The sequence below is a fragment of the Andrena cerasifolii genome, chromosome 2 (genome assembly GCF_050908995.1).
Source record: "Andrena cerasifolii isolate SP2316 chromosome 2, iyAndCera1_principal, whole genome shotgun sequence".
Lineage (NCBI taxonomy): Eukaryota > Metazoa > Arthropoda > Insecta > Hymenoptera > Andrenidae > Andrena > Andrena cerasifolii.
In genome coordinates this window covers 12,711,629-12,737,497 of record NC_135119.1, presented here as the reverse complement: position 1 = coordinate 12,737,497, position 25,869 = coordinate 12,711,629, and the positions used below count along the sequence as shown (strand labels likewise).

Genomic DNA, 25,869 nt, shown 5'->3' with positions numbered 1-25,869 from the left:
ATGACGTCGTCAAAGAGGCTCTCCGATAGCTTCGGATCGCGTGATTCCGTCCCGACTTCTCACGCGATGCCCATTTCCTCCTATCGACCTTCCATCTCCTCCGCCCAGCCGGAATCTCGATCTCGCGCGGCGATCTAGGTCGGTGGCTCTCCCTGTCTCTGCACCTATTCCGACCTATCCAATTCAGGTAAACGGCGCCCAATTGTCTCAGTCGGAATGAACGTAGGCGCAGGGTACCCGTAAGCTCAATGACTCCTGTGGCCCTTGGATCGCCAGCGCCGACGATTATCGAAGAACGTGGATGGCTGACGCGTGAGGGGACTCCGAATCCCTGCGTCACTCGGCCCCGACGACTGCGTAATACCGCCGTGCGCTGAAAATTACGAGGCTGCCGTGGATCGGCGATTTTTCTCTGACTGCGCACGTCCCGCCGTTACGTTTAAGACCCCGCGCTTTACCTTATCTATCGTTATAAAACGGTAAGGGGATAATTCGGGCTCGACTGCTGACTGCGGAATACCAATGCGGAGAGCTGGTGGCACGGCGTGCCGAAATTTCGGGACTGGATTGCGGAGATGGTTGAGGAACTCCAGAACGCGCTCAGAGTGTCAACTGCTACGGTCTGTGTACTTGGTATTGAATACAACGTATACTCGGAGCACTACACATGTCATTGACTGTTGGGAACATTAAGTACTTGGTAATAGGTATAACGTTAAGTATCATACGCTAAATAGGCGTGATATTCGACGTTATTCAGTGGAAGCCACACCATGGGAGTTAACTCTCCTACCCAACGAGCAATAAGGACCCTCGGAACAAAAGATTGACCGTGGCAGGGTCCACGCGACGGAGCTCATCATTGTAATTAGTTTAGGCCTGCTTGATAAGGGCTGCCCGCATTCGAATGAAAGATTAACGAGACTGCATCTGGCCAATGCTCCAATCAAGTGTGATTGTTCGAAATTGTGAGTGGAGCCGAGTACCCCAAACATTTGGCACATAACGCGGATCGATGTACATGTTTCGAGGTCGACCACCACCGGTGGATAGGAATACCATCGCCCGGTATTGTGTAGGGCGCGCGGGATCGCCATCCTCGTGTCTCTCCTGTGCCCCATCTTTTCGAGGGTGCAGCCTGCGCGGGCACACGACAGGCACAGATTATCGGTACACACAATGCGGAATTGATCCCTGAGGCATGCCTCCACGTAAAACCTTCCGAGATGAAAATGCTACGGATTGATTGCTCCGCTCGCGTTCACGTGGGAAAATTCAGCCCGCGTCATGTGAATAAACCGGACACGTTTGTTGGCATATTTATTAAACACGTGGAACAAAGGAAGGGTGGATTAAGCTGCTCTGTAACAGGCTGACGGTTCTGTATAGAATTTGGAGTATCGGGACAGTGATCAACAAACAGTCGCTATAATCTCGTACCAGGCTTGTGGATCACGCACTCGTATAAAATGACAGATATCGCGATGGATGCTCGTTACCCGCCAAAGGCGCACGCAAGAAACGTCCTGTAACGTGGACATTTCAGTCGCACTTTTCCAAGTAACCGACTCAGTCACGATATTTAGTGCCAGAGGAGCTATCCCCAATACGTTTGGATGCTTCGCGGTGGAGTCTCGTGGTTGACCCAGCATTTCAGCGGAAGATACATTAAGTGGTAACGTACCACGATGATAGGTAGAAGAAGGTAACTTTGAAGGTGATTTCAAAGAAATTAATGAACTTTATTAAAAATGTAACATAAGCTGCTAGGTTAGTATAAAGAAGAACAAAAAACTTCTTTTTCAAATTTTTGAAGAATAAATACCGGCACAAGCCGATACGTATTTTCCATTTGAGTCATTCCGCGGTGGAATTTTTCACGTCCACGCCGTTCGACCTAGAGCAAAAAGCAAAAAAGTATTGTAATCTACACACTAAATACTAGAGAAGTAGTTAAGAATTCGAAAAAATTTTGACTTTTGAAGGATTAGCGAGTCCAGAAATTTCATACATTTCTTTAAAATCACCTTCAAAGTTATCCTCCAATTTTTTCCATCGTGGCTGGCATCACCACTTAAGGGGTAAAACCACTCTAGAGGCAGAAAAAATACCTAAATTTGACAATTTATTTTGGGAGTATGACAAACGGAATAGAATTCCCTTTCAGAGGGTTTATTTAATACATATTGAAGAACGAAAAACAATTTTTTTATTGTCATTTTTATACAAAATGGTGGCGATAGAGCTCGTCGTCGAAAACAGTTTTTTTTTAAATAACACCGCCACGGGAGGACGGATTTCTCGGCATGTATGAGTCCTGGAACAAAAAGCAAAAAAAAATATAATCTATACACAATTGGCTTTGGAAGTACGTAGGGTTTTTTAAAATCAATTTTTGTGGAAGTGGTGCACTTTTTACGAAATGAATCGATTTTTTGCCCTAAAAAAATGAGCATTAAATTGTTTATAAAAGAAAAAGTTTACATTTAATCAAAAAACGGCTACGTACTTCCAAAGAGAATATTGTTGTGAAGCTACTGTAAAAATTTCAAATCGATCCATGCAATAGTCTCCGAGAAATCCGTCCTCCCAGTTTGAAAAAAGTGGTTTCGTGAAAAACGCGTTTAAAGTTTTATGAACACTGTAATCTTTGAAATTTTTGTTTACCTCTAATCTGCGATGCCTGCACCATACATTCGGCCATCCAGGCCGAGGTTCGTCTCCTCCTCTTCCTTCCTAGATGCTTGTAAGGATATTCGGGCCTTTTTTGCGGCATCGCTAAGCGATCTCTCGGAAAAGTCGATGCGGCGCTCGTCAGTTTCCACGCAGAAATTATAACAGTTCGGCCCAATTATCATACCCAAATTCTGCATGAGCCTCGTGACAGTTGATAGGCCGTCATTATATATGCCTGCACTAATATAAACTGCCGTGTCGAGAACATGTTTGCCGCTGGAAGTCGATTTCGGAGCCATTGACCAGGCTGTGGCGTTAAAGCTCTCGTTGCTATTTTGCGTAAAGCTATACTGACTCACACATACACGTTTGTTATAGTATTAGCGTACACTGGTGACCTCTCGAGGAACCCTAACAACCGTTTGCTTTGTAGTTAATAGGTTAACTTATTATTTCGAAAGGTAAAAGTAGTACAAAAGCGAGGAATCACAGCGCGCCGCGTGACTGCTCAGCGCACAGTCTTAGGCGCTGCGGCAAAATCAGTAATTGAACCTTTTAACATTTGTTTTCCACTATAAATCAAATGGCATATTGTTTTTATGACCCTAAAGTATCGTTTAAGCAAAAAAAATCGATTTTTTTAAAATTCTAGAGTGGCTTCCCTTAATTACTTTGCTCAGCGTGCAAAGCAGCATACCTACATGTCAGCTATTATGAAACACTATTTCAAGTTCGCATTACTCGCAACCAGTTTCGTGCTAGTGCCCGTCGATTTCATACGCGATTTCATCGGAAAGCTGCGTGAATGCGTACGTTGGTATAAAACCAAGCGGGCACTATTTTCTGTTTGGAGCAGCGCCAAGAGCCAGGTAAATACGCGTTTTGCGGCGATAACGTTAGTCCGGTTTTGAAGAGGTGAATCGTAAATGAATCCAGCCGTTCTTAATTCGAAATCGAGCGGACCCGCGTGACCGACTAGTCCGGTTAGCGAGATATGTTTATCGGCGCCGGGACGTGCACCGTCTGCACGCTCAATCGACCAGCCCGACGGTCCGTCTTTCCACCCAATCAATTCTTTCGCGTGTTGAATTTTGAGCATCGAGCAATCGACTCGCGGATTAATTAATTTCACCCGGACTAACGGGGTGTATCTCATTGTTCGATCGCCGGGAAAGGTGTCGATTTCAAGGATCGGCGTGGGGGGGAAAGAGCAGATTTGGCTGGTGGGCGAGTGTGGCTATCTAATTTCACCTGGTCGATATATAATCCAATCGCGATAAATTCCACGCGAACGACTCCGAGGGAAATATTACTCCGGGCAGGCGTGGTCGTGGGCTCTTCGAACGCGGTTCCTTCGATTCCGTGTTGTTCGCCACTCTATTACACAGCGACTCGCTAATCAATTTATGTGGAATTCTATTTTAATCACGCCGCGAAGGATAAAGGAGAAACGGACAGAGGTGCAGAGACTTGGCGCCTTTTCAACCGAACGCGCTCTTTTAACTGGCGGCTGGTATCGAGGATCTGGCGTTACACCTACCATCTTTTGTTTTCGCATGCATCAGACGCTATGACGGATCCCGAGCGATGTGCGGGGAATGTGCGAATGTGAGCCGAATGGCAGCCGCGAGCAACCCGAGTGCCCCATCTGGAAAGGCCCTTAGCCTGAAAGAGTGGAAGTCATCGATAAACGGGGATACAGAGGTTACCGCGCGATGTACACGGGAACGCTTTTCCCTTTTCGAGCGACCTCGTGGAAACACTGCAATATGCGATTCGCCGCCGGGGATATTGCGAAATAAAAAGGGTTAAATTAAAAATTCTCGGTCGAGTGCTCCGTCCTTCGCCCGGGACTCGAGAATATTCCTGCGGAATTTGAACGTGAAAGCACGAAGAGGGCCCCCCGCCCCCCGCCGACCGCTCTGACCCGAAGGCTTCGACTTTTATAGCAAGCTGGATATAAAGGCGGTGGCTTTGTGCCTCCGTCAGCCGGCCTTATCGATATTTTTCGATAACAAAAATGAACGAACAGGGCCGCGGACTTGTCTTGACGCGACTTCACTGTTAGGTCCAGGACGTGGTGTTCCACGGTGGTACCCGATTACTCGAAGGGCCGCTAAATTCTACTGTTCCAAACCGATGTGACTTTACCAATTTCCATTGTAACAAATCATGCTCCACTATCAGGGACGAAAGGGGTAAAACGTAAATGACTTAACTACCATTTTCCAATATTGTAAGTTCCTTCTATTCGCTGATGATTTAAAAAAAGACGGCTTCGGCCCGTTTATAAATAAAATAAATAAACAGATAAATAAAACCTTGAGGATCTCAACATTGAACCTCCTCGTAGAGTCATAGACTTACGCTAACGAGTATCGTTGCCCTTTCTGTTTCAGAACGACACGATGCAAGTAGTTTGGCAGTACCACGCGGAGGAGCCAGTGTCAGCCGCTGGTGTTCTGCCCGGCCACGGAGCGGTGCGAGGATCCAGACCGCTCTATCTGGTGCAGAGGGACGCGCAGCCGAGGCAGAGCTGGCGCAACCAAGAAGCCGAGCCGTCGCTTCAAACGTGGGACATAATGAACAAGGTTGGTATCCAGTCATTTATCCACGTCCACTGCGTGGCTCCCAGACGATCAATTACAGTGCACGCTGTATTTTATCCTTATGCAACGAGGGTCAGCGCGTACGGGCGAGCCGATGCGAACCGAAGCGAACCGCTCGTTCGACGGTCGATGATGTGCGAAACCGGGCGGAATCGCGTGGGCGGAAAATTATGGTGTAATACGAGCCATTGCGTGGCGAGTATCCCATAATATGATTATACCACGGAGGGAAGAAGGATATGGCGCGATGTAACGCGTCGTATGTATGCATAATGATAGACCGCGGGCGTAGGTGGTAATAATGTAATGTATAGGTGTTCAAAAGATTTTGGGTGTTAGGAAAATTGACGGCGGGGAGAACTGAGGGGCGGGGGATGATGGAGGGGCTTGGCGGATATCTGGGTGTACATAACGTAACGTGGTAAGTGCTTTATGTGCTTGGACTCCGCAGTGTCGATTTTTGTTCCTCAAGTTTTTGTGGCGAAGCGCAGGCCACTCACGGGCGCTTATTTCATTTGGAGAGTGTTGTTGATAGGATCGTGTGGGAACGTGCGAATATGTTTATCAGATTTTACGCTATTGAGGTCGATTTTGTTAGACCAATCACGTTTATATTGGTAACTTGGTTTCGCTATTGATTAAGTGGGCATAGCCACCTCTCCGGTTCGTTACCCTTGTTACAATATTAATTTCAAATTACTGAGACTCATTCTCGTCTGACCGAGTTTTGTAATCACCCCCAACTGTCCTCCGGCTCGATCACTGGAAACCAGAACAATCGAATGGAAGAAATTCCCTTTGCACGCGGAGCCAGTGAAATCAGAAGGCTTCTACTGTATGGAAAGCCGCCCTAACAGAATTTCACCACATGGCCGCTAATTTCGTTGGCCCATCGGCTCCGTCCAGCTCTGGCCGCAATCTGTTCGCGCATAGGGGGCCATTATTCGTCCCCGTTCGGCACTCGAAGGCGACGGTGGCCTGATTTTAGTTGCCCGAGCTACGATACTATGGCAAAGTCGATTTAGTCACGCTTCTGTTTCGCGCGTGCACACACAGCCGCCGAAGAAGAGGAGCGAGAGGAACGAGGACGGCCACGGTGGGCTCGGTTGCGCGTGAGATGAATGTTCGAAGCGCGTTTAACGTGTTCAGGCCCGGGTGCGAGTGGATTTTTATCGGATGCAAGCCGCGGCAGCATTGTGCCGCCGAATTTATGACGGCATAAATCTTAACCGGGTCACATCCGGCAAAAACTATTCGTTCATTAGCGTCGCCGGGTCATAGATTATGGGTCGACGCTATCGCTGGAATCGGACAATGCTAATTCCACGGGCTGTGCCTGGCTTGCTTATAGTTTGCACCGGGGCGACTCTTGGCTCCACGTCAATACTGGGGGGCAACTATCGAATCTAGACTAATCTCCGCTTCCTAATTTATAATTGAAATGTAGGGGAGAGGTGCTATAAAAGGGACGATCTCATTTAGCGTCCATTTCTGATAATAGCACGATAGGTATTTAAAACGCAAGTCCATTAATAGAAAGCATGTTTATTGGCCTCCAATAAAACTATCTTGCAAACTCATTAATGATAACAGAAAATAACGAAATCCTGGATTTTCAAATAAATTGAAAATGCCCTCTTCAGTCTTAAATGGGACGTTAAACGTCGCGAAAGGAACAAGTTACTGAAAATAAACAAAATGAGAGCAAAAATGAAAGCAATTGTTAAAATATCATTAATGGCACATGGAACAGCAAAAATTGAATGCACCCTTTATTTCACATGACTCATTGGCTCATTTTCCGCAAATTTTACATTGCAGCCAATTTTCTTTACAGGCAGCAAAGTTTTCTTTACAAACGCAGCACTCATTATTTTCAGAATTAAGACTTCTTACGTTGTCCCGTTTAAGACTATACACGACCATATAATAAAATAACCACAAACCACTCGTTTCAGGTGAATATTGGCTCCTTTAATGATATAAGACTTCCACACTTAGCGTATAACTTTACCTCGCAAACCGCCCCAGAAAAATAAAGTAACTGTAGCGAAGTTTACGTCAAATAACTAAGTGGACACTAGTATTGTCTTAAATAGGAAAATAATTTGTATGTGTAGGTAATGCGTTTAGAATTTTGGCAATATGATTTATCCCCTTTGAAACCTGACCCTTCTACATATAGCATCTCTCCCCTATACAATTTATGTATGTAAATATACATATATAATATGTTTAAAAAGGGGTTCCCTTCCTTAGCAAAAACACCAGGTTGATTCGTCTAAAAATAGGGATTTTATTAATATTTACATAAGTAATTATCGCATCCTTCCCAAGTGCTACACTAATCTAAAAATAGGGAATCAACAATTAGATGTTCGTGCTTCCGCACATTATCTTAATACAGATTCCTAGAGAAGATCTGCACTTGTAGATTTTATATCCAAAGATTCCCAATTAGTAGTCCACTCACGAACCGTTAGTGCAGTCAATTATATATTTATGAGTCCAACTGTCCCTCCGTATAACTATATGGGTATCCCATGCAACTTGTCAAGTCCCGACCTCTGTCGAACATCTCAGGCCCACCGAAACATACACAAAGCTTACACATATACGTGTTAAATGAAATTGTTGATATGAAAGATGGAACGAGATGGGCATTAATATCTTCTCAGTGATCTTGAGCAATTTAATACCGTGCTCATTAGAAAACTTATTAGGACGAACGTATTACAACGTAGTTATCATCTATTACGAACAATTGTGTAGCGAAGAAACGGGAGGAACGGACGCGAAATCGTTTCATTTGCCGGGCGAACGAATAATTTCTTTCCAGTCGGGAGCAGCAGTAATTTGTTACGGCGTGATGAACACCGAAACACGCCGGTTCCATTCGATATAAATTGTAAACAGAGCTGATGAAATTAGCTTCGTTCGGTTTCAACGGCGCCCCGCCAACCCTGTAATTCCAATTTATTATTTCGTCCCCCGTATTCTGATAATGCCACCCCTATTCCGTCCCTCTCGCCGCTTCCATTACGGGATCCATCGGCACACGTCGGTTGATTGAATTATTCAAAAATATCGGACGCCTCATCGGGCGGACAAAATGTATATTTTACGGGGAGCGTCGATGGCGGAAGTTTCATGGGCAACGAACACAGGCGCCCTGCAGAATTCACGATTCTCGCGAATCGGGAGCACTAAAGCGAGAAAGACCCTCGGAGGAAAGCTGACTCGAGGATAGTTCCGATTTTTCTACCCGTATGCGCGTTTGTACCTTCCCCGTGTACGCTTCTTATTTCCGTATTTTGCGAATTGCGCCGTTTTTACGGCCCCATATACGTCCGAACTCGTCGAACCGAGCGTTTCCTCAGAACACCGCGGAAAGTATTTCCATCGCCGATGGAGCCAGGCTCCACGGCCGGCAGCCGACGATTTTTCCTTTATGCTCGGTTCGCGAGTGATCGATCTTCTCCCAGAGAACGTACGTAGGTGTACGACCCGTGCAAATCGGTTTCCACACCTGTCCCGATGTAGAGCAACCGAGCGTACGTACGTACTCCTTAATTACGTGCCTATTCTTGGAGGATACTCCAGCAAGTGAATTCCACGCGTGCTACGTACAACTTAAACGAATGCTTGCTATACTCGGGGCAAAGTTAATGGGGTTAACGAGGGAGAAGCCACCTCCTCTCCGCCGTTTGGCTACGTCTGACGTGATTTACAGCGTGGCATGCGGCCTTGAGCAACCAGTCGACTTTCCTGCGACTATGATACTTTCCGTGCCTTTCTTCCCTCGCGACTTCAAGTGCAATATCTCGACGCGCGTCGCGCCTGTCTCCTGCGCGGGAACTTTTTAATTCCGCCCGCGGTCGATTACTCGACACACGTTCTCGCGCTGTTGCGGAAAGTTCCGTAATGCGCCGCAGTTTTAATCGTCTCAACGAAAGCAGCATCTTCGTACGAGACGGACGGCGACGACATTAAAGTCGCCAGTGCTCGCCGCTTATTTCACCCTGGCGACTTGTCTCCCCGCTCCCCTCGCGTCTTTCTTATGCGAAATGCTACTTGTTCTTCCCTAACTGCGCGCGCGGAAGTTTCCCCGCGGTCGAAATAACTTTTGTATCGCGCCGCGATGAATATGAATGTTTGCGGGCACAAAGAGGGGGCCAGCTTGTTACAGCGGGTTTGCATTCATTCGTTTCCCTTTCCCGGACCGACAGACGATACCCTTTTTCGCTAGCATCATTCTCGCGACGAATCGAAAGCGAAACTTCGCCGACGAGAGGTAGATTCGCCTGCGGCGCGTTGCGTTCTCGTGCGCCGCCTTTGCAGACCACCCTTATGGATTCCTCAGCCCAAGTCTTTTGTATTTTCGCGAGGAATAAGGCCCGTGTAATTGCCGCGGTGCCTGGATTTCGGCAGGCACTAGTTCGTAAATACACTATCGCCTTCGATAATTCGATATTAAACAGACAGTCATAGTTCGTTTCTCGAAAGTTAATTATGCAGCAGCAATCAAAAGCCTGAATAGTAGGGGGCATTGAACGTTCCGCACTTCCTGCTAATTGAAACGTTGATGGAAAGGTCATTTGACAACTAATATTCGGGAATTTGCGCGGGGAATTTATTCAGTTCTCGTGCGTCTCGTTCGTTATCAAGCACACCCCGTGGCGCATCGCATTTCTCTCGTCTTCCTTTAAAAGATCAATAAACTTGCAAGTCTGTGCCTAGTGACCCACTTACGTAACATGCACACATCGCGCCGTACCCATCCACACAACCTCGGCGATCTTTAATACACTTTATAAAGAGAAAAATGCAAGGATCCTGTGGCCTCGTGCTGCGTGACGTTAAGACGGCGGCGGAAGCGAAGGGACGTGTCGTTTTCCGAGGCTGAATTCCTCTTCTTTCATCCAATTCGACACTAATTCCTCCTGCGCTTCGCGCGGATTCCGAGCTACCGGAGCTTGAAAGGGGAGTGTGACGCCGTTATTAGCTATTTGTACGAGCAAATGCGCGGGTAAAAAGTTGGCGCCGCGCTGGGAAACGGGAGAGGGCGAAATACGAAGTGGTTGCGCGAGTGAGCCAGTCGAGAAGCATAAAACGCGTTTTTATGTGGACCGCCTGTTCAAAAGATGCCTCCCATTTGAGCGCACAGTACGCGAAACGCGGCATACCCGGTGGATAATTATCGTCTCCTCTCATTCCAAGAAACGGCACACGGGGGAAAAACCGGCCGAGGGTGAAGCGCATCGTGAATCGCTCGCACGTCGACGTTTGCTCGCGACAAATTCACAAAAACAAATTCTGCGATTCTGAAAATGGGGGCGTACGAGGGCTCGAAGTCACTCTCCTCCATTCTCATCTCTATTTACCCCTGGAACGAAATTATTGAAAAGTTTCCAGTTTGGATTCATCTGGCAGAGATGCGTTACACTGTGGCGAGAAAGAGGTACGCCAATAGGGGCGCACCAATCAGAAGCCGTGGAATCGTAAATGCAGCTCGCGAGCCTAAATATTCGCCCGCGGGGCGCGTTCAGCATATTCGACCGCAAAACAATAAACGCAGTCGTCCCTCTCGGTAATCTTGACATCGATAATTTCGCAGAAGCGCGTGGGAGAATCTGGCCGCGCGTTGCGAAGAGCTTTAGGGCAGCCCGAGGAGCACGGCTGTGAAAAAAGAATCGCAATTTTCTTCGGACGCCTCGGTCGCGCACACACCCCGCGGCACTGGCTCGAACGGACAGCCTTCGTTTCCTTCTCTTTCGCTTCTTTTTTTTATATCTGCAGGGATCTTTTTCAACGGCAAACTAAAGACGATACTGATCGACACGCGGAGGCTTTTCATTGATCGTTAAAACGCTCGAGATTCCGAGGAGAGCTTCATCCGTTCGACGTCTAACGTTTGCATGTACTATTAACCAGTTTCTTGATGTTCGCGTGGGTAAAGTAATAATAATAATTGTAATAATAAAACGTCTTTATTACACCTCTTATAATAAAAACAACAAAAAACAATGGAAATATATGCTTCCGCTTCTTCAAAAAAAATTAACGGAGGGAATTTCCGAAATATTAATTTAAAATAAAATGGCGGCTATTTAAAGTTGAAATCATGATTTTTTCGCGGGTTTTTTTATAAAAATATATGCTTCCGCTTCTTCAAAAAAAATTAACGGAGGGAATTTCCGAAATATTAATTTAAAATAAAATGGCGCCTATTTAAAGTTGAAATCATGCTTCTTTCGCGTTTTTTTTTATAAAAATATATGCTATCGCTTCTTCAAAAAAAAAAAAAAAAATTAACGGAGGGAATTTCCGAAATAATAATTTAAAATAAAATGGCGGCTATTTAAAGTTGAAATCATGATTTTTTCGCGTTTTTTTTATAAAAATATATGCTTCCGTTTCTTAAAAAAAATTCACAAATATTCGCCGCTTTTCGGCCGCCTGACTAGGTAAAACCCCAATGCAATGGAAGGATAACGAAAATAGAGCGTTTGTATTTTATCGCCACAAATAGAACGCTGGTCACATCGAAATCGATCGAGCGCGTTCGTTTACTTCAAATCAATACCGAACTGGCAGGAAAAAGTGGAGGCAGAAGTTTCGAAACTACCCCGTCGGCGTACCCTTTTCAAAAACAGCGAATAGTTGCGCCCGCCCCATTCGCAATTGCGTCCCGGGCCCCGAAAATTGTTGCCCGGGTTAACTTCGTCACGCGAACTGTCCGGGGATACGAGGAACTTGTACGAAGACAGTTGCAATTAGAAAAACAGTTTGGAGCCCGGCGATGGCGCGCGTTGTAGCCGCGCTAAATACCACGTTACTCCATTAACGGGTATAGACAGATTCCGCCGTTCCAGGCAGCTTCGTGCACCGTCGGATGAGTTTCCAGTCGCATTGTACGCGCGCGAACGGGAGGATGGGCTGTACAGAGCGTTAACATTCGAGAAGTTTTGAGAAAGCATTAACGAAATTCCTCGCGCGTATACGGCCAACAACATCCACCTACCCTCGTCCAGCCGTGATTCGTTCCATCCCCTCGTTTCGGCGCACCGAGAAAAGCGAATGGCTTCTCTGTCTGCAGCCATCATTCGTGCAGGCCGTTCCTAAAAGATTAATCGTAACTTTGGGTATGAGGTTGCCGCATCAAAACAAGAAAGGGCCTCGTATCATACGTGAAACGTGTTTGTCAGACGGGCTCAAAGGAATATATGTTTGGAATAACTCTCGCGGGTGTTGTAGTTGTCCTCTACAAGCTTTGATACGTGGACACTTATTATTTCATATTGATAGATTATTGGGAAGTGTCTGTAGCTGGTGGTCATAGAGTAACGTGGCAAAGCTCCCAGTCCTACACTGCGTTCCATATAAGAGCGTACCAACGCACCTACCGATTTCTGACCAATCTGCGCAGCTCCTACGGATCTGACATACGCGATTGGTAGTAGCACTTTCGCGATTGGTCGTAGCACTTTCCCTGCCGGTTTACTACCAGTCAACAGTGTATCCCTGCGCGAAACGAGTACGCTCTAATGTGGAACGCAGTGTGCGCGGAACAGGAGCTATGATGATTCCAGTACACAGGCCTAAACTGTATCCGAGGAGGGAAGTACCTATTTCCGAGCGTGCGAATTCATTTTCTTCTTTCAATACTTGGAACTCTTAGCCAAAATTTTAATCAAGAACACCGCTCACAACGAATTGCATTCTTTTAACCAATCTTCTTCGAATTACTTTGCAGGTTCACCTACCTGTGGACCAAGACACGCTACTCTGGTGCCGTGTTCTGAAGATGCCAAACATCACTCGCAAACACCACGTTGTGAAGGTAAGATCCCGTAGCTACAACCCACCTGCTTGCCACCCCCCTGAGCCATACGCATCCAAGCCCATCTAAACTTGATTAAACCCGGGAACGTAGGTGCAGATTCCCGCCGACATGGGAGCACTCGAGCTCCGCGTACCCCAGTTTCCCAAGTAGAGATACTCGCGAGTTCTCGCCAGGGATCGGGGCAACCGTTTCTTGACCCTATTTACGCGTAACATCGCGGGACTCGATTACCGTGAATTCGACGGCCGTGATCCGGCGCGCTTTCCTTTCCAACGGACTAGCAAATTATTCTCACACGTGTCTAGGCGTTTTACACAAAATCAATCTCATTCGTACGAAGTGATTGAGAGGTCGTTGCCGATCGCGAACGCGCCGCATCGAAATTGCCGGATTAGGTACCTACTTCACGGTTTTAGTACCTGCACCTAACTCTGAACGGGAGAATCAACGAGAGTACCTATGCGTCGATCGTAAAGTTAGTCGCCACGGATCGTTTTCTTTGGGAAACGGAATCCAGCGCCGATCATTTCATCCTTTCATTGATATTGCTCGGTAAAATTCCAAGTGGAGCAACAGATTTAACGGGCTAATATATTCACGCTCAAAGCTCTTTCATTGTCGCGCGAGTCATTAATTCATGCTCTCCATTCACCGTGATCCGCGGTCGCGAGCGAAGTACGTGGAATAACTCTCTGGACCTCGAAACAATGTCGAATCGATACAGCACGTATCCAGCGTGGGGCCAAACAGCATCTCGAAGTCAATCGGACGTGACGGTGGTACGCGATCGGATCGCATTGCGCGAGGGATGATTAGCTCCTAGATTCCGGGAACTCCCGCTATTCGAAGCGCACCCTTTGTCGGAGTCCCCGATCGAAGTAGGCGTCTAAAATCGCGCGCACCCGATTTATGCCGGCGACGAGGTACATCTATCGATTCGTCGAAACATCCCTGATCCATCCAAGTTGCCGGCGCACGCTCGCGAGCCTTTACCGGATGAATTAAGTTCTTACGCGTACGCGATGAGTCGCGCAAACCGCTCCCCTTGTGCTCGCCAGGCGTTGGATGTAATGCGCGTGGTTTCTTTTCCAGTACGAGCCGGTGATACAACCCGGAAGTTGCGAGTACCTGCATCACATGACGCTGTACGAGTGTAGCGGGAATCAGACACAATTGAACGACGCGGCGAAGACGTCCGGCAGCGATTGCAAGCAGCTCAATCAGCCGTCCCTTCAGTGCAACACAATCGCGGTTATCTGGAGCCTGGGCTCAGAGGTATGCTACGTGACACGTTTATGTAAATCACGGGGGATTAAATAAATTTCCGTTACGCTCGACCGGCCGACGAAATGAACTTCGGCTTAAAGCGGACCGCTAAATTGAATTCGTTACCGAGACTCAAGTAGATCGTACGGGGAAATTGGTAGACATTTATATAGACTTCGTATCGGAAGATTTGAAGGAGAGTTGCTTCGATCTTGTACCGGTTGACGCGCTCGGAAGGGAGTGTTTTTCTTCGTGCTTCGCGCGGCGAGCAGGAATATTTCATACGCGCGATTAAATCGTCGCGGGATGTCGCGTGTGAAATTACGGTGCGCCATCGCGCGATCAGACGACGTCTTCGCAGGACGCTCGTGTATCCAGCGACCGCGGAGGAACGAGTTTGCGGTGGCCTTACCCTCGCATTGGTATGCATTACGTGAAATCCAAAGTTACCTCTATACACCCTGATGTTACTCCCCTGTCTCTTACGCTTGTCCCACGTTGACGTCAGATTAACATCCGGCGACGGTGATTTATCCCCGTGTAATTAGTCGCATAACTGATTCAGATCTCGACCGTATCTCAAACACGATTTACGGCCGCTATTACGCGGTCCGCCGTTATTATATTTTAAATAATAAGAACGGTAACGTTGTAAGTGAATGATCAGCCCCGCGAATCAGATTTCTCGTCGATGGAACGTCGACCGTGGCTCATCGACCTCGGGTAGAAATCCATAGTTTAATGATTTCAGTATCGTTTCTCCCGTTGTGTTCGATTCGAGCTACCAAGCTAATCGTGCTTGTCTGTCTGTTTTCTCTGGCAGGGCTTCAATTATCCTCCAGAGGCTGGCTACGCGCTGGACCCAGACGCTGGGCCTCGTTATTACATGCTGGAGACGCACTACACGAATCCGCATATGGACCCGTTCATCAGCGACAGCTCAGGCCTGCGACTGCATTACACGGATCGTGTGCGCAGCCACGACGCCGGCATCCTCAGCATCGGCATCGAGCCGAACTGGAGGCACATCGTACCCCCCGGCCAGCCGGAAGTGGTCTCCGAAGGTCACTGCATCTCGGACTGCACCGGACAGACCATCCCCAACAGCGGCATCAACATATTCGCCGTCATCATGCATACTCATCAGCTGGGCAGGAAGATCCGATTGCGTCAGATAAGGTCCGGCGAGGAGCTGCCACCCATTGCGTCTGACACCAATTACGATCCCAGCTATCAGGAGTATCGGAAGCTGCAGAAGCCCGTCAGGGTCTATCCGGTGAGTATTGGCTCCGTGAATTCGTGCACGACACGCTCCGTGTGTTTCATTAGACGGTCATTTAAATAGCGATTTGAACGGTGATTGAAATAGCGATTTGCTGTACGGAACGGTAACGAAGGACGAAAGGTCCAATTATCTTCCCTCGACAGGCTTCGTGCCATTATCTCGTACCACCGTAGATCATCTGATCTGTGTAGCACCCAATTTAACTATTTTTACACGTTCGCCACTCGCTTGGATTAACACGAGACCGAATGCATAGAAATGGCATGGAAATAAAACAACCGTCCATTATAACGCGTCCTCGCGGACCAATCGTAGACATATATTTTGCTTTTTGTTGCAGGGCGATCATTTGATAGCCGAGTGCAAGTACTCGTCCGAGTCCAAGGACGCAATCACGCTGGGCGGCGTAACAACGAAAGAGGAGACTTGCTTTGTGTCCACGCTTTACTATCCACGTATCGACTTGTCCCTCTGCTACTCCCTGCCCTCGTTAGCCACCGTTCTGCAGAGTTTGGGAATCATAAAGCTGATACCGTGAGTACTCGTCAAAATCATACGGCGCTGTTTCGATTTGGCCTGCGTCTGTTTTGCCTCTGTTTTCCACGATCTTGATGCCACGCGGGAATTGTCCGGAGTGTCATCGGGACGTTCGAGTTCGGCGGACTAATCGCGGGCTCCCAGTTTCCAACTCGTTCGACGCTCGTTTTTGCTTTGATTCGAATTCAAAGACCGCCTGATATTAATTTACACGGTGGCCACAACGTTTGATACCGCGCTAATGATCAACGCGTGTCCCTACACGCACGTACACAAAGCGAGCAGACGTTCTCGCTCCTTTTACTCTGATTACTTTAAATTGGCAATTAGGGACGGCGATGGCCCGTGCGTCACGACCGCCACGACCTGTCGTTAGTTCAACGAGGGCCGGTTATATTGCGCCAGACGCATCGTTCATTGCATTACGTAACGTTACGTATGTCACGAAGACGCTTCCTGCGACGTGTCACGAACTTTAATGTAACAAGCGTCCTGTTTCGCTAAACACACGCCCCGGCCACATTGAATACCGTAGCTAAATTACTGTTATTACTACCACTAATATCGGCAGGTCGCTGGTTGCTAGTTGGGTCGTTAACTCCGACGGAGATCATTGTCATCGTTGCGTGACATCGGTACTGGATAACCTGATCCAACGAGTAAACGAACTTGCCCACGTTAAGTTCAATCCTCCTTTGTATCGGGTGATAAGATTACAAAAGACAGGTCACCCAGAAAGATTGCTCGGTCAAGAAAAGCATGTGCTCCCTCGACATAGACCCCGCAAGCTTTGTTCCTCAAACGAGCACATTCGTGGTGTAGGTCAGGGCATAGACTCTGCCTTGAAAACCCTTGACATTCCTTAGAGTATATCGGTACACTGAACCCGAATATGTTCGATTGAAACTGGCGAACCCACAACCTAGACCTCCGCCTGCGAAGCTTCGACTTCACGCCCCTTTCTTTCTGGTTGCAGGAGCTCCAGCCCGGTGCAAATTCAGGAGCCCTCAGACTTGTTTGGCATCACGCTGGAGAACCGTTTGCTGTTCTACGACTGGGAGAAGAAATTCCAAAGCTTCCAGGAAGTTACACGCGGAGGCACGTTCAAGCCTCTGTGCTCGACCAGCCAAGGACCGTTGTCAGGCACCGACAACCTGGAGGTGCACTATCCGAGGATCCTGAGGACGTACGAAGAGACCAGCCTGCCCTGCTCGAAGAAGCCCCTCAGGAACAAGCTGTCGATGCTGCTGGACGAGGACGGGGACATCGGGCCGCCAGTGGATCCTGACAGTGACGAGACTAACGCCGTCGAGCGGGGACAATTGGTGCGCAGCAAAGTGTCCCGCAGCAGTGACGGGCCCACCGCCGGAAGTTCCTCCTCCAGATCGGTATCCGTGGCTCTGTTCCTGGCCACGGTGACGCTGATCGTCGGCGCCGCGTTCAGGTGAACGCTGGCCGGTCGTCACGACGCCCATCGATCGCCGACAGATCGATCGTTCCTGTTTATCTAGGACGGCCGTTTTATCCTCTTGTTGATCGCGCCGGATCGGGGAGGAGATGCATGTAAGTAGGTGCCGGTGTGTACTCTCTCTCTCTCTGACGCGTCACTTAGGCTAAATAACTATTGTCGTTCGTTTGGTCGTTGAGCGAGGACAAGGTGATGAACGCGCCCGATGTTCCGTTTCACGGTTTTGTCGCTTGTCTACGTTTGTCCCCAGTCATCGAATACGTGTCCGTGCAATTTTTTAATATACAGAGACCATCTGTTTTCGTTGACGCCGAGGAGCGATCGACAGAGCGCCCAGATCTTTGGGGGAAAGCAGAGCGTATTTTTGGCGGCATTCGAAACGCGATCGAGCTGGACGAATGGAATTCGTTGACGACGCGCCGCGCGTAGAATTGCCAGATATATTTTCCCATAACGAACATCCATCGCGGGTCCACGCTGTCCTCGTTCAAGGACCGACCCTCCCCTTTCGCGATCTCTGCTCGTGCACTATTGTTATGACGTATCGCGTGCTTGCACAGGACGTAACGTTGGATATCTTTCGGTTCCGAGCGCCCGAGTCGACGACTTCTGCATCGGTCTAATTTCTCTCATAGATATTAACGAAACTGTTTGGAACGTGTGCATGTGCGCACGTGGATGCACGAACGTGGATGCATCCGTTCGCCCGTATTGACACGTGGATCGAGTCCACGGGACTCGAACATTCGACATACAGATTCGATGCTCGAGAGCTGCTCCTTGAATTGGGCACGCTGACTTGCCAGTACGATCGAAGAAAGTCAGTCGAAGTTGTGGCACGGTGTCGCTTTTCCCACGCTGAAAACGTTCAATTGGCTGGTATCTCGCTTTTAACGTGGTAGGATAAAGAGAATAACGCGTCGATACGGGTCGGGAATCGCAATCAACCCCCGTAAGTATATTATACTGCGCGAAGTATAAGATCGGCTGACAAGGGAAGTTCGGTAAGCCGAAAATTCTGAGAACTATGCAATTTTGTAAGTACAGTAGCTCATCCGTAAGACAAACCTATTTTTTGTGTGCCATATTGCGGTTTTAGGGGGTGAAATCACCCCTTGAAAAAAATTCAGAATTTTCTCTTTCGTGGAATATCTCAAAAAACGGCGAGAGATATCAAAAGGAGGTTTAAAGAAAAGTCGCACCTTTTTTTATATCTACAAAACTGCGTAAAAATAATTATCAAAAACTTCATACCTGTCAAATCACCCACATCACCAATCCTTAGTTCGATACATATTTTTATGCGGTTTTGCAGATAGAAAAAAGAAAGCAATTTTTCATTGAACTTCTTTACGATATCTCTCACCGTTCTCGAGTTATTCCACGAAAAAGAAAAACGCACTATGGCACTACAAAAATCACGTTTGTCTTACGGATGAACTATTTTCTGAATTTCCGGGTTGCCTAATTTCCCTTGTGAGTAGTATGTATGGTCACACGTACATGTTCATTTAATATTGATAGTCGAGCTTAGCTGGCGTTCTCTAAGTTGACTAGCGTTCGGAGGACGCGATTCTAGCCAGATAGATGGAAAAAGAAGAGGACCCAGGTTTCTAGTCCATTTAGACGAGCGACGGGTTGCGAAATCGAACACTCGCTCGTCGTTTCTATGTTAAGAGCAGCTTGTGCACAGTCCTCGTACATACGTAGCTATGTACGTGTATCATCGGTGCTTGGCCTCCTTTACCAGTTGACGACCTCGACCGAAAGATATCCACGAGAGAAATGTGACGCGGGATCCTGTCGATCCAGTGGGATTATTATATTCTCGAGATTCTCGACTCGAAAGAATTTATATTGTTGGCTGTTTATTTCTAGAGCCGAGGGCCAGGCGATACGTTGGCGATTCTCTGCCAGAGATCTTTCAGAGTCTACCTCCACAGATCTGTAGACTCTGCTTTCACGAGAAACGCGCGACATTGCGTTTCGATCGATTCCCTCGGATCGCCAGCGCGTGTCGCTTGGTCCCTGGCAGAGTCTGTATATTCTGTTACTATTAGAGCTGCGAATAGATGCGTTTTGTAACGGAGACCATATAAACGTTGGTTGATTCACACGGGGAGCGCAAGAAATTCGCGCTTTCGCGAGACACGTCGTACTTTCCCCCGTCGTTCCGCCGTGTCACTCGACCAAAGTTTGCATGGGGCAAACCGGCGGTCCTTTGTAATATTCTGTACAGTTTATTAAGTGTAACGTTGTTCGACAGTGTGCCCGTACCGCGGGCCAGCGATTATTTATTTTCTATTTAATTGTATAGAGTTATTTGCCACGTTAGGGCACAGTTCCGCCTGCTGGCACGCCAGCTTGCGTTTTTCTTTCGCCGCGTGCGTTTGTATTCCGCGAGCCACGTCCACGAAGTGCGACGGGAAGCGTAGGCTCGATTTCTTCATGCGTTTTTCACGCCAGGGTGTGCAGGGTACACAAAAATTTCAAGGGTCGTTAAATATTCCCATCAGGTTCGATTCGAAGCTCGAAAGTCTCTTTCCGCGCGAGGCTCTTTGGTTACATACGAGTTCGAGGTGCTCGCAGCTGGATTCTGGATGGACTTTGTGCGACAGGATTGGGTGATCAAGCTTTCGAACTTTTATTGTTTCAGTCTGTCTAAAACACACTTCAGTTTCCCACCGATTTCAGGCGCCAAATGCTGATTCCGAAATATTTGACGAGGGAAAAGTTTGCGAAATGATGAAACTGTGGAGGACCATCGAGCTCTACACGAAAATGATCATCTATGGTAAATGTGGCCCTCAGAATTCAAGTACCCATCCCGAATTGAGCTTGCGCTGACTGAGAAAACTCTCTGCGACAGAAAACTTTCCGCATCCGAACTCGTGCCGAGCAGATCAGTGGCTGATGAAAATTTTGAGTACCAGCGCGTCTCTGGCCTCTCGCCACCGGGGACGCTTGTCGCCGCGATTCGATCGATTTCTGCCTGATTGAGCCCGTCCTACGGATAACTCGTACTTCCATTTCTTTGCGCAACGTTTTAAAGGGGCGCTGCTCAACGGAGAACGCTCGAAACCCTGTAGGAGGGAATTAACAGTGACCGATTGCGTTTTCTGTTCATGATTAATTAAAAGTTTTCAGGGCATGGCTGCATTGAAATTCGCCGCAATTCGACCGAGTATCAAATATTTTTATTCATCTGCACTGCAGGCTCGGTTTCATTCATCGCGTAACGCGCGAGATAATTGAAAAAATTGCCACTGCCAGAAAATTTATACTGCCAGCTATCTGCCGGGAGTTAACGGAGTCGCGCGGGGAGGAGAATGAACACTACCGTAAACGACCGCGTTTACGATCGTATTCGTGAAAAAAAAATAACCAGTTACAAATTAGTCTTCTCTTCGGAATACGCGACAACAATCTTGCTGATCATTCAAACTTCTCCAGTCAAATTACAACGTTCTGATTCAGTCACAGATTCTCTGCCCCGATTGAATTGAGATCGACCTATCGAGGCTCGTACGGTATCCGATTTAAATCAACTCGCTTCTTAACTGCGTTAATTCACATCAAGCCCGACACTTCGGTGTCGTGTAATCGATTAAGTCTCCGAAGCACTACTTTAGGTATTAAAAAAAAAGAGAGAGAGAGTGAGAGAGTGAGAGAGAGAGGAAAGAGGAAGAAAAGAGAGCTCACCCTCTCTCTCTCTCTCTCTCTCTCTCTCTTTCTAGGGGAGTGGGGAGAAAAAGGAGAGAAAAAATGACGTGCACGTTGGCGTGCAGCGAGAGGACTTACGCCGGAGCACGGCTGGATCGATAGCGGCACGTTGTAGTCAAGAGTCCCCTAACGCGCGCACTTTTCCTGAATTCCATTAGCATTGAGGAAAACGCAGCTTACGCGGTGGGCAAAGACACCAGGAATCGGGGAGGAGCCTTGTAAGCGCGTATCTTATCGAACATTCACTGGGGAAATTCTACGTTTTGATTCGCCACTAAAAAAATTGTTCACGCCGGTCGTCGATTTAAATCCAGACCGTCGATCGCGGATATCGCGCCCTTTCGATCTTCGCGGAGGTCCGACACCCCTGAACGACGACCGGCTCGTCGACGGCGGAGCTCTCTCTCCCTAGCGTAGCGATAAAAAAAAAAAAAAAAGAAACCTCACGTAGTCGACTAAATCGGTAACGATAACGCGTAGCCACGTTTTACAATTTAATACTAACGGATAATTCGTAAATGTCATAGGGGATCTGTATGTGTAGAGACCGTAGGGCAATCGAGCGATTACCTTGCCTCGAGGAGAACAGATTTTAGGCGCTGAACAGGTCCGTTCCCTTCGATCATCGAACGTGCTCGATGTAAATTTAGTTCACCGAGAGAACTGCCAATCGTCGCTTCGCTAATGTCAGCGCTCCCAGTTCGAGATGCAAGCGTACCTTTCCGTTTCTGTTTTTAATAATCGAAGTAACTTGGAGCCATCGTGTCATCGTACACAAACACACACACACACACGTACACATTCACACAGAGTCAGTTATACGCGAGATAGGAGACAGAAATTGCCCGCGAACGGGACGATGAGGTAATTGTCCGACGGTTGGAGGAGGAAGACGAGAAGAAAGGGGGATAATTTCGAGGAACGCTCGAACGAGAACCGCCGCTTTCTCTCCCCTCGAATTTCTTCGCTGCGTGTACGTAACCGCAGGTACGATCCGTCGAGGGATAAGCGATGATTTATCATCGCCGAACGGACACGTTGTAATCGGCGGTGCGAGGGGGGGCGAGGAGGAAGTCGTTCCGTGACTTCTTCGGCCCCCGATGATGTCGACGCTGATTCCAGCCACGGCGACCGCGTCCTGACGCCGTCGCGTCCGCGGACGTCGCCGTTGGGCAAGAACAGGGGGTGGAGGTGTGGGCGGTGAAACAGGGAAAGGGGGTTGAATAGGAACTGCCGGTGATATGACCAGAACAATCAAGCAAAGTGTCACAAGTATAAATGTCATTTACGCTGGGATAAGTATGTTAGATACGATAGGGAAACGATATTACGCATTTATACTCAATGATCTTGCATCGTGTGTACGTTAGCTGGTTCGTTTTCGCGCCGAGGCACCTGGCGCCCACCGTGCTCTCGTTGGTATCGTCACCGATCCACGGGTCCACATTCCTTCTGTCGTTCGACAAGCATTTTCCACGGGTAACTTCTCCGCCGCGAGCGTTTGTTTGAAAGTTGAAGGACAGCGTCCAGTACCTGAGAAGAGGAACCCTCATGCGAGGGGAGACGTTGATCGATCTCCGATCGGTTTGTATCGAAGTACTTGGTCATTACAGAAACAAGGTGCGCCGAAGACGTTCGCCTGCGCTCGTTGGGGGGCGACGAATTCGGTAAATGTTGAGAGTTGGATCGTGATGACAGATCGAGCGGCGGGAACACGGCGGGGCCAGGAGATCGGAGGTGTATGTACTGTATGTAGGAAAGATTAGAGACGGTCGGGAACGATAACCGTGGGCCATCGATAGTATGGCGATACGGCAGGTCGAGCGACAACGCAAGCAACCGAGTGGATTAAGGAATCGAGCGAATAGCGTATGCGTGTACATAGGTACCCTGTATATAGTTTTTAGATTTAAACTACGTCCCGGACTCTTCATACGCACCTACACTCGACTTCAAGGTAGCTAGCTGGAAAGAAAAAAATAGTATCTTGTATCTGTATCATTTACGTGTAATCATGTTAAGCTGTACACGGTGTGCACGCGCGCACGTCCCTCAGGCTGCTAACGAGCGCGCGCGCACAGATCGTACGCGTACCCGGGCGCCCTGTCCTTCCATACCGCTCTTGTTAGATTTATACCTAATTTACACTGGATATTAACGTCTAAACGCTACACTATCATCTACACTGTAACAAATTGTATTATATTTTATATATATAAATATGTAAATGTTTTTCTAAAATGAGCTTAATTCGTTTACTTCCCCTTGGTCTTACGTTCCCATTTGCCTTTAAATATCCTATTATTTTCATCAGATCACCGAGCAGCGTTAAAGTGTACTTGATTTAGTACAGTTATCGCGCTGCTGAGCTATTCAGAAGGATTAATTAAGGGGTTATGCCTACCTGTGAGGTCTGAAAAAAAACATGTATATTCGGGAATTTTTTGGGGATAAATTTGAAGGCTTTTTTAATCAAACCTTTATATATTCGAAAGTGTACGTGTTAAATTACTTGTAGTAATTCTTGCGATGGAAAATATAAATAAATTAAAGAAATATCAGCGATCTCCCGACAGAAATTTTTTTTCTGTAGGCTGTAGACTATTCTAAATTTTATTTCGTTCACCCGAAATAAAAAATTCGCGCGAATTTAGTTACTACATTAGATTATCTAGCCCTTAATCGTACATTAACCCGAAAAATTAATTTGCTACAAACTGGCGGCTTCTCATAGCAAAGGTATCGATGTTCGCCACAGAATCACTGTCATTTTTCATCATTTTTCATCTGTAAATAAAAACTACGCAACGGAAATGAAAAAGCCACGATTAAGGACTAGATAATCTAATACACTAACTAAATTTCGTCGAATTTTTTATTTCTGATGAACCAGGTCAAAGCTACAGTGGTCACCGTAGTGCTTAAATAAAAAAACGCTGCCGGGAGATCGCCTATAATTCCATCACTTATTTAGATATCGCATTGCAAAACAATCTACAAGAATATATAACCGTTTATGTATTAAAGCCTTCAAGTTTTTATAAAAAAAATCTCGAAAACATTTGTGTTTCCAGACCTTACGGGTAAGCATAACCCCTTAAATCTCAAGGATTTATGACATGGTGCATATTGTATATTGAATATGTAATGGGTCAGCACCTGTAATAACTCATTGTCCAATAAATTAAAATACTTGACCTAGTTCGCGTAGTATATTTGGGAGCACATCAATATTAGGAACGTTTCAGTTGAAAATAGTAGTGTTGGTCAGTGATATCTGACACGGTCGTAAATCAGTTAAAACGTCTCAAGAATTTTGTCGGCGACATGAAAGTCTGAGTATCCAAAAACGCTCTGTCTCCCTGTGCAAGGAATAGACGTTACCAGAGTATGCCGATTCACACAAGTGACCTTTTCCCCAGCAAGCACCATCTCGAGTCTCCGAACGTTCCGTATCGACCAAATTCGCCCCCCGAGTTTCGACCCTTCGATCGTCATGAATTTCTGCGAGGACTGGATAACGCGGAACGTGACTCGGCAGTGACGAGTAATCATAGAAACGGTGGACGTGGCCGATAGAAACGCGACACAGGGGCCAATAAAATTACCATGGCCAACGACAGATCAGCCACGACGCACGTTATCGGGCGCGACACAACTAATTACAAGCGTGTATATTAGTTGCAGCCCAGACCCTTCGTAACCGCCGCAGCTTGGAACAGTTCGGCTGTTGCTGGCAGTTTCAATTGCCGTCCCGATCCAGCCGTCAGATTACAACGTGGATTTACCAAGGCGTACAAGTCCCGATCCATTAATGAACAAGTTCCCGGGCTAAGTTCGCTAATATTCTGCTTGCTCCCGCTGCCGGCTAATCAAACTTCCGCCCACCGCCATCGTCGCCGCCGCGTTACCTTTAACGAGACACGCGCTGAATCTTCTTTTCTTTCGCGGCTGAACGCGTTCGCCGCGCTGAATTTACTAATTGCGAAGGCCCTCGGGGCGTTCCTGTTGCAGGAAGTTTCGGGCCCGCCAGACGGATGTTACACAAGAACGAGCGTGATCGAGGAAACTGGGCGATGAATAGGAGCTGGTTAACGCTGTTGCGAGTTATGGGAATTTTCTCGGCGAACACGAAATTGCTCCCTTTCCATTATTACTTTTGTCGGCGTCATTACAGTCTATCACCGTTTCTTCGCAAATGGCAGGTGTTTCAACCGGTCCCGAGACAATTTCGTCTTCAGCGAGAATACACAGGTTGATTGGGTCGAACTATATAGCGCGGCTCGTAGCACAAAACGATTGCGTAGGGAATTTTCATTCAAATGAAAGAACACTTGAATTAATACTTTTTAAAAGAAATTAATTTAGCCTGTATTCAGGACTGAACGCGGAACAGACTGGTTAATTATTTCTATGGAAAATAGTTGATTCCGTGGAAATCCCCGGGAAGTTAAGTTTC

At 47.4% G+C, this 25,869-nt stretch overlaps 1 protein-coding gene across 1 annotated transcript in view; it reads left to right on the top strand.

Annotated features, from left to right (window-relative positions):
* Positions 1 to 23,651, top strand: part of Olf413 (DBH like monooxygenase olf413) — a 194,958-nt gene extending 171,307 nt beyond the window's left edge. Inside the window, exons 4-9 of the mRNA XM_076830439.1 lie at positions 5,076 to 5,267; positions 13,042 to 13,128; positions 14,224 to 14,406; positions 15,221 to 15,673; positions 16,023 to 16,216; positions 17,196 to 23,651. Of these exons, the coding sequence (XP_076686554.1) occupies positions 5,076 to 5,267; positions 13,042 to 13,128; positions 14,224 to 14,406; positions 15,221 to 15,673; positions 16,023 to 16,216; positions 17,196 to 17,667 (1,581 nt within the window). The 3' untranslated portion in view covers positions 17,668 to 23,651. The remainder of the gene's footprint in view (positions 1 to 5,075; positions 5,268 to 13,041; positions 13,129 to 14,223; positions 14,407 to 15,220; positions 15,674 to 16,022; positions 16,217 to 17,195) is intronic.
* The last annotated feature ends 2,218 nt before the right edge of the window (positions 23,652 to 25,869 follow it).